Raw genomic sequence first — 9,434 nt, 5'->3', positions numbered from 1 at the left:
GATATATTGTTGTGCTTACTGGTTTACAAGTGCAGCGTGCTTGATCTGACAGCTGCGAAGCGCCTTTACCTGATGCAACTTGATGGGGGGGTTAGTGCTGAGGGATCAGCTCAGCGTTGACATCTGCTGACCGGCTTGGTGCTTACTCCTGGCTGGAGGCAGAGGGCGCACAGGCTGAGAGTTCGCCTGTTAACCTGCCTTTGTGCAATCCCCACCCATCTGCCCCAGAGCAACAAGAGAGTGGGCGGGGGAGGCGGAGCACTTCGCAAACAAGGGAGGCTGGCAAAAACACTCTGATCTTTATCTCTAGACGTTTTGTTGGGCTGAGAAAATGTGTCAGTGCCAGCAGAACTGGGGCTTACTGCTCTGCAGCAGCTTCATGGGTAGTGATGACACTAAACATTGCCACCTTTGTGCCTGTTACTAAATGCTGATTCGCAGGCTTTTTTTTCCCTTCCCTCCTTGTAACACTGGACCCTGGAGCAGCAAAACACATTCTGAGCCCCGGAGGGCTTTTTGTTTTTAAAGTTATTTGCACCAAATGACAGCTGAAAGCTGAGGGACTTTTGGTAGATCTTGAGTGCGATTGGCTTTTGTTTTTTTTTGTGTACATGTACTTTGCAAAAAGATGGCGACAAGAGGAGGCGGCGGATACCCCATGAACCCGGGGAGCCCGATGAATGTAGCGCTGGGGATGAACCCCATGAATCCGGCGGCAGGACAAGGGGGCAGAGTGCCCATGAATCTGCAGCAGCAGTCTCCAGTCTTCCGCGCTGTGGGGCCCGGCGGCGCTTACCCCCCCGTGAGTATCGACCGCAACTTCAGCAACTTTCCAACTTCTCTCTCCCTCTCTCTCTCTCTACGGTTCCTTTCATCTCGTTTGTTTTTATTGCATGAAATCGATTTAAAACTGCCCCCCTCCCTCACAGTATCATACCTAACCAAAAACACAGAATGGTCAAAATATGCAATTAATTGATATATCATTGCTGTAATTTCATAATCTGCTTTTAGTTATTGCAAAATTAATTTTGCATCACGTTTGAGCTTGCATTTAATTGCTTTTTGGTGTTTTTTTGGGGAGGGTTTATTTGCTCTGGGCACGTGTAAGACAATAGGAAGAGCTCTTAAACTTGTTTTTTTTTTTAATTTTGGGGTAGTGTTTTGTGTGGCCGGGGATCGATGGCGAGTGTGGAGGGTTGTGGACGGACCCCGGGCAGAGAAGTCAGGAGCTTGGCCTTCAAGCCACCCCCGCTGCAGTTTGCAATGTGCGCGTTTCTTTTCCGCCTTTGCCTTTACTTCCGCGTTGCTGCTGAAAGGGTTTGTTGACAGGAGCTGCGATCCGCGGCCCCGCTCCCAGCCTAGAGCGGCACCGCTGTCCTGGAACCCCCACCCCACACACACACACACACAGACCTCGCAACAGCCCAGAGCACCACCACTGTCACGGGACCCGCACACACTCACCCCGCCCGCAACAAGCCCACTCCCAGCCCGGAGCGGTCCCATTACTGTCCCGGGACACACACACACAGAGACCCCGCCCGCCGCGGCCACAACAGCTCCACGCAAACCCCTCCCCAGTACATGGTGCCTGACTGACCGAGGGGAAGCACATGAGCACCATCACATGCTTCGTATTACAGCGTCGGAGAGCACAAAGTAGAGCCGGCGGGCGGGGGGGGACACATGAGGCTGTAGATGTTGGAAGTGAGGTGTCTCAAGTGAGCATTGGTTGGAAATGGGGTGTCACAAGAGACGAGATGTGGGAATACGGGGAGTGGGGTTGCACAATAGACCACATTGGGGTGGGGGGAGGAAGAGACACGAGATGCTAGAGGAGGGAGACATGAGAGACGACATTCAATGTGGTTGGAGGGAGGGACAAGGGACTAGGTGTTGGAAGCAGGAGACACAAGAGACTAGATGCTGGAGGGAGACAGACACCATGGATTGTAGATGCTGGAAGTTGGTTGGTAGGTTGGTGGGTGGTGGTGGTGGTGGTGAGGATGTAGAGGCAGAGGGACAGTCAACATTTTTTGGGTTGAGATTCTGCATCAGGACTGAGAGTATCAAGGGGAGATGACCAGAATAAGCTGGGAAAGAGGGGTGAGGCAGTGCTGGCAAGTGAGAAAAAACCAGGTGAGGAGGGAGATGATGGGCAGATGGAGTTGGGTGGGGGAGTCAGAAGACAGTGGATGTGCATATTGGTATTGGTTTATCATTGTCGTGTGTGCAGTGAAAAGCATTGTTTTTTACGGGCTATTCAGGCAAATCATACCATTGATGAGTTTGATCAAGCTATACACAAGCACACAGGAGGCACCAGAAGGGAAAGGATAATATAGACACAAAAAGCTGGAGTGACTCAGCAGGACAGGCAGCATCTCTGGAGACAAGGAATGGGTGATGTTTCGGGTCGAGACCCTTCTTCAGACTGCATCAGTGAAGAAGGGTCTCGACCCCAAACGTCACCCATTCCTTCTCCCCAGAGATGCTGCCCGTCCCGCTGAGTTACTCCAGCATTTTTTTTATCTATCTTTGGTTTAAACCAGCATCTGCAGTTCCTTCCTACACAGAAAGGATAATATGTTTCAGCTAAAAAGAAAGTGCAGATAACAGAATCCATTCAACAAGCGTATGGAGTTTTCCTGTCGAAGAATTGCATGCTGATCTGGTCGCCCCATTACTGGATGATTGTGGAGTCTGAAAAGGGTGCAGAGAAGGTATCCTAGAATGCAGCCTGGGTTATGGGGTATTAGGTACAGGGAGAGATTGCACAGACTCTGGGCTGTAACCGGGTAGATTGGGAGATCAGGAATATAGCCTTGGGATATGAGAGCACCTTTGAAGAGTCTGATAACACAGAGGAAGTAGCTGTTGTTGAATCTGGCGGTACGTGTTTTCAAGGCTTTGCCTTCATTATTCCCCTTTCTCCCTGACGGGCATGAGAAAGGGAAATAATTAGGGTTAAGTAGTTCTAGATTAATTTGATTGTTTTCCCAAGAGGAGCCTGTGCTGTAAATGAAGCGATGGAGTTGAGAATGGTTTGCGTGATGGATTGGGTTGTGTCCACAACTCTCTGCAGTTTCTTGGCAGAGTATTGGCTGTATCAAGCTGTGTTGCATCCTGATAAATTCTAGGACAGATGTCAAAGAGGAAAATTAAAAAAATGCAGCAGATGGAGGCGGGGAGGGTGGAGATAGAGACAAGGGCTGGAGGGTGATAAATGCAACTCGATAAGGAAGGGAAGATGTGGGGAGGGAATCAGTGGGTGGGTGGGGGGAGGAGATAGAACAGGGAGGTGTAGTGTGTGACTGATGGGCATAGAGTTATACAGTGTGGAAACAGGCCCTTCGGCCCAACTTGCCCACACTGGCCAACATGTCCCAGCTACACTAGTCCCACCTGCCAGCATTTGGACCATATCCTTCCAAACCTGCCGCATCCATGTGCCTGTCTAACTGCTTCTTAAATGTTGGGATAGTCCCTGTCTCAACTACTTCCTCTGGCAGCTTGTTCCATAGATCCACCACCCTTTGTGTGAAAATGTTAACCCTCAGATTCCTATTAAATCTTTTCCCCTTCACCTTAAACCTCTGGTCCTCGATTCACCGACTGTGCATCTACCCGATAGAGGGAGGCAGTCTGAACTGGACAAGCTTTTTACTGTAGATAGACACAAAATGCTGGAGTAACTCAGCAGGACAGGCAGCATCTCTGGAGAGAAGGAATGGGTGACGTTTTGGGTTTAGACTTTTTTTTGGAGTCTCATTCCCTGAAGACCTTCTTAGCTTTACAAATGAGCCTGCACTCCACCACATACCAAACATGGTATACGAGACAAAGCAACCTTACTCCATACATCCAATCGACAAATGTGATCTATAATTAATGGCAATGAAACGGATACCATAATTGGTAAAATGACCTCACCATCAACAGTATAGATGGAGGATAATGTTCTCAATTTCAAATGTTCTAAAAACATTTACATACACGGATGATACCACTAACCAAAGTGAAATAAGCCAGGACATCTGGAACCGAATCTACAAAGCCAGGAACATCTGCAGGAGTTTAAAGCATAGTTTAGAAATCATTAATATTTAGCACAGAAAACAAGACGGAAATGACCAGAGTTGTACACTATCTACACATTTCTATAGTGCAGCTTGGCCCATGGATGCCCTTGACATTGTGAAGAGTGTTTTTGATTTGCTGGGCTTCTTTCTGGCCACCATCTGATCTTTAGACCTGGATTCTGTTTTCAGGTTCCTGTGGAGCTGTTACCTTGCCCTCAAGTAATGGTCGACCTTCCAATCCACGAGCATCTTGCATTTGCATTGAATTTACTTCTCGAACTTTCGGTCATTCTCATCAAACCAGCATTAACATAGAAAAATGCAGTTTATTTAATCTAATGAAGATATTGCACATTTACAGTATAGACTCCAATCACCAATGAGAGGCATGATATCCCTTGCTCACTGCTAGTGCTGGTGTCTCTCAGTAGAGAAGCCAAAGAACTCTTCAGAGTAGTCGATCTTGGTGTATTACATTGCTAGCTGATCATGATGGATATTGCAGCTCTTGTTATCTGGGCTTTGACACGCTGAGGGGGAAGAGCAATCTTTGTGAGAAAATTGACCTTGTAACATTTCTGTTACTATTTTGGGGTCAGGTTGATGGGGATAACAGTAGTTTAGGCACAAAACGCTGGAGTAACTCAGTGGGACAGGCAACATCTCTGGGGAGAAGGAATGGTGTGAAGAAGGGCATCGATCCGAAACGTCGCCCATTCCTTCTCTCCAGAGATGCTGCCTGTCCCGCTGAGTTACTCCAGCTCTTTGTGTCTAGTTTGGGTAATGAGCGGTACCCATCATGGCATGGCTGATGTGAACAACTTTGCGGTCCCTCTCCAGGACAATGATATAATCCAATGGGTGCTATTGCATGGACTGGGCATGTACCGTGAGGCCTTTTAATCCCTATGACAGAATAACGTGTTGGTTATAACATGACCAGTCTTCAGGCACTTGTTAGTTTAGTTTAGAGATACACAGTGGAATCAGGCCCTTTGCTGCCACTTTGACCAGCAAGAGGTCAGAAAGACAATATCTCAATTAAGAAGCAAAACAAAACCTCCAGAGCAGGTGGTTTCCCTGCAAAACTTCTAAAACTCAGCAGATAAGTGCTTCAGTCACAAAACTATTGTTTCATTGTCTATATCTTGGAAGAGGAGGATGTACCAGAGGACCACAGGATCTACTCGTGAACATCGATGGGAACGGTGCCTAATCCTGGAGAGGTAACAGGGATCTCCCTTTTCTCCCCTGCAGACAAAGTAATTGCCAGAGTCCTCCACAACAGGTTGTGCAGATCAGGTCAGTAACTTGATGGTTGGAAGAAATAAGGTGTTCCTGAACCTGATGGTGTGTGAATTCAGGCTTTTGAAACGTTTTGAAACGAGAAGGCGGGAATCTTTGATGATAGATGCTGCCTTCCCGAGATGGCGACTCAATTTGATGCTCTCAACGATGGGAAGTGAGGAACAGCTTCTTTCCGGCAGCTGTCACTATACTCAACAACGTACCTTGGTGACTGCCAATCACCACCCCCCCCCGGACACTTATTATTATTTATTCAAATCGTTTGCTATGTCGCTCTTCCAGGGAGATGCTAAATGCATTTCGTTGTCTCTGTACTGTACACTGACAATGACAATTAAAATTGAATCTGAATCTGAACCTGAATCTGATGTGCATGTGATGTACTGGGCTAAATCCCAAACAAGGCTGTATCATCGCTCCATGCCTCCTCTCTATTTAGTTAATTTTATTGTCATGTGTACCGAGATGCAGTGAAAAGCTTTTTGTTACAATAGATAATAGGTGCAGGAGTAGGCCATTCGGCCCTTCGAGCCAACACCACCATTCAATGTGATCATGGCTGATCATCCACAATCAGTACCCCGATCCTGCCTTCTCCCCATATCCCCTGACTCCGCTGTCTTTAAGAGCCCTATCTAGCTCTCTCTTGAAAGTATCCAGAGAACCGGCTTACACCGCCCTCTGCAGCAGAGAATTCCCCAGACTCAAAACTCTCTGTGAGAAAAAGTGTTTCCTCATTTCTGTTGTAAATGGCTTACTGCTTATTCATAAACTGTAGCCACTGGATCTGGACTCCCCCAACATCAGGAACATGTTTCCTGCCTCTAGCGTGTCCAAACTCTTAATAATCTTATATGTTTCAATAAGATCCCTTCTCATCCTTCTAAACTCCAAAGTATACAAGCCCAGCCGCTCCATTCTTTCAGCATATGACAGTCCCGCCATCCCGGGAATTAACCTTGTAAACCTAGGCTGCACTCCCTCAATGGCAAGAATGGCCTTCCTCAAATTAGGGGACCAAAACTGCACACAATACTCCAGGTGTGGTATGTGGTTGCGTGCTATCCAGTTAGCAGAAAGACTATACATCATTACAATCAAGCCATCCGCATTGTACAGGTACAGGATAAAGGGAATACCGTTTAGTGTAAAGTAAAGTCCAATTAATGATATTCCGAGGGCCTCCAGTAAGGTAGTGCAGGCCCGCTCTCTAGTTATTGTTTGGATTTCCTCCAGGTGCTCTGGTTTCCACCCACATCCCAAAGACGGGCAGATTTGTGGGTTAACTGGTCTCTGTATATTAGCCCCCAGGGTGTAGGGTATGCATGAGAAAGTGGGATAACGTAGAACTGGTGTGAATGGGTGATCAATGTTCGGCGTGGGCTGAAATGCCTGTTTCCATGTTGTATCGTTCATAAAAGCAGAAATACAAGAGTGATAGGACAAGTGAATTATAGGGAGAGGAGATGACAGGAGAGATGAATTAAAGGGCTAAATGATTTAGGATGGAGGTAGATTATAGAGTCAGGACTTAGAACTGAATTATAGGACACAGAGTTCCTGTGCACCACTTCTCGCTGTGTATGTGTGCGTTACTAAGATTCTATATGCTGTTTTTTGGCATTGGTCTTATATTATTTGTCCTTTGAAAATCATGCATTCTACTTAATTCGTCTTTTTTTAAATGAATTCTTTACGGTTTTGAAATTGATACGGATTATTCCCACAACTTGTATTATTCAAAGCACTTTGCTATTCTGTCCCCTATTATTGACTTAGCTGCTGAAATAAGGCTAAGTGGTCCTTTTAATTTCCTGATTTTTTTTTTTTTTTTTTGTTCCTACATGCCTATATTTCTGAAGAGCCAGCAGCTCAGAATTCATGAGTCAGAAAATAAATGACTGAATAGAGATGTAGGGCCTATTATTAAGAACATGTTGAATACATTATAGCAAAATTATGGTGCCATTGAGCAACTTCCATTTAAGGGGCTTTTTTTATCGGCACATGGATGTGAAGGGAATGGAGGGCCATGGATCATGTGAAGGCAGATGAGATTAATTTATTTTGGCATCATGTTCGGCACCGAAATTGTGGGACGAAGGGCATGTTTTTTTGCTGTACTGTTCTATGTGAAGTGAGGAGGATGGATCAGGTTGTATATCAGTTGAATTGTAGATGCAAAACTCCATGAAAAGTCAAGAGGGTTGAGACGCTCCATTTGAATTGTGAGAGTGGTGGGGAGATAGATGCCTTCAGCAGTGCTTACATACATTATTGATGGCTCATCTGTGTGTAGTTGGTGTCTTTTCCCCCTGTGGCCACATCCCACAAACCTGGTTTATTCAGACATCCTTGTCTGCGTCAACACCTGGCGACGCTTGTATACTGACGAGGCTGTATGTAAAACAAAGCATTTCACTACCCAGCTAGGTACGAGTGACAATAAAGTTTCATTAATTCATTCATCCCAGAAACCTGGATGCTAAGTTCATTGTGGCAGCGAATTACCCCCAGTGTGGATCGTTAGTAGGTGAATCACGAGGAAATGCCACGATGGCCGTGAGAGAGAATCGTCTGCAGGGATGGAAATGGGAAGATGAGAGCTGGCCTAATGTGGGTCTAATGGCTTCCTCCCTCCCTCCATTTTGTACAAGCATCAAATCACCATGGAAAAAATCTTGGATAGTGAGAACAGGATTTTACTGTCTGCCTCGCAGCGTGTGAACACCAACCCAGTGACTCAAGATGTTGGCTCCACGACCGGAACTGGAGATTGTGGTTGGATACCGCATTGGAGAAGTACTGGGACTGAGGGAGACTCAGATTAACAGGATCTGTGTGAGATCTAGAAGATCCGTCCAATGCTGACGTAAGCATAAAGATGTTCCAGGTCTTCATTTTCAAGGCACAAGAGACCTGGTGTTAAACATAACTCACAATTTCTGTAATGTGGACCTGTGATAGTGGGTGGCTTTGAACTAAAACCTAGAGAATGTAAAAAAGGACCTTCATAAAATATTCAATGTATACCCTTATTGAAGACTACCCATTTGTACTCTCATGGATTAGTTAGTTTAGTTTATTATTCTCTCCTGTACCAAGGTGCAGTGAAACGTGTTTTTGCTGCGTGCTATCCAGTCAGTGAAAAGGCTATGCATGATTACAATCAAGCTGTCCACAGTGTACAGATGCAGGATAATGGGGATCATCTTTAGTGCAAGATAAAGTGCAGTTAAAATAGTTTGAAGGTCTTCAATGAGGTAGATGGTAGGTCATGACTACTTTCTAGCTGTTGGTCAGATGGTCCAGTTGCCTAATAACAACTGTGCCTCGCTTCTGAATGGGTCTTGCCAAAGCTAATGAGTATGGAAGGCGGGTTGGTTTGTGTGAGTGTGGGGTGTGTCCAATAGGCCGCTCCTCCTCTAGGATGTGGCACAAAAGGGTCAGTTATGGCTTTAAATTGTAATTCGGCAATGTGATTTTGCCAACCTCACATTTTTTCTATTCTTCTTTTTATCCCCGCGACCCGGGAAATGGGGCCGGGATCTCGGATGGGAATGCCGGGGATGCAAGATGGCATGCCCGCTGGGCCGGTCATGGGGGAGCTCGGCCATGAGACCAAGGTATTACACAAACAGATGATGGCCCGTTCGCAAGCCGCTATGCTCATCAGCAGCGCCCCCTCAGTGATGCAGAAGCCCGAGCGGAGACGGTCAAGGTCTGCGCGTCCCCGCTACCGAGACCACTCTACGCTCATTCAGTCCAGGCAGAGCGGCAGCAAGTTCGAGGGCCGTGGGATGAATCACACATTCAGGAGGTTTGAGATTCGTTGACCCGTCTCTGACTAAGCCCCTCTGATCTCCGAGGTGGGCCAGCCTTCCTTCTTTATTCTACCAGGACTCTCCAGTGAGTAGAGAGCCGTGTTTCCATTTGAAAAAAAAAGTATCCAGCGAGACACAAACGGGCCTCACTGCCCTCTGAGGTTGCTGAATCTGCTGGCCTCTCTCCATAACAACTAGGCTGACTCCACTATGCTGA

The 9,434-nt window shown here is 46.6% G+C and overlaps 1 protein-coding gene across 1 annotated transcript in view; it reads left to right on the top strand.

Annotated features, from left to right (window-relative positions):
- The first annotated feature begins 202 nt into the window (after window positions 1-202).
- The window catches only part of LOC129710355 (SWI/SNF-related matrix-associated actin-dependent regulator of chromatin subfamily D member 2-like), a 44,212-nt gene continuing 34,980 nt past the window's right edge, over window positions 203-9,434 (top strand). The window contains exon 1 of the mRNA XM_055657295.1: window positions 203-800. Within this exon, the coding sequence (XP_055513270.1) occupies window positions 629-800 (172 nt within the window). The 5' untranslated portion in view covers window positions 203-628. The remainder of the gene's footprint in view (window positions 801-9,434) is intronic.

This window comes from Leucoraja erinacea, chromosome 27 (assembly GCF_028641065.1).
Source record: "Leucoraja erinacea ecotype New England chromosome 27, Leri_hhj_1, whole genome shotgun sequence".
NCBI lineage: Eukaryota > Metazoa > Chordata > Chondrichthyes > Rajiformes > Rajidae > Leucoraja > Leucoraja erinaceus.
This window is presented reverse-complemented; position numbering and strand designations above follow the sequence as displayed.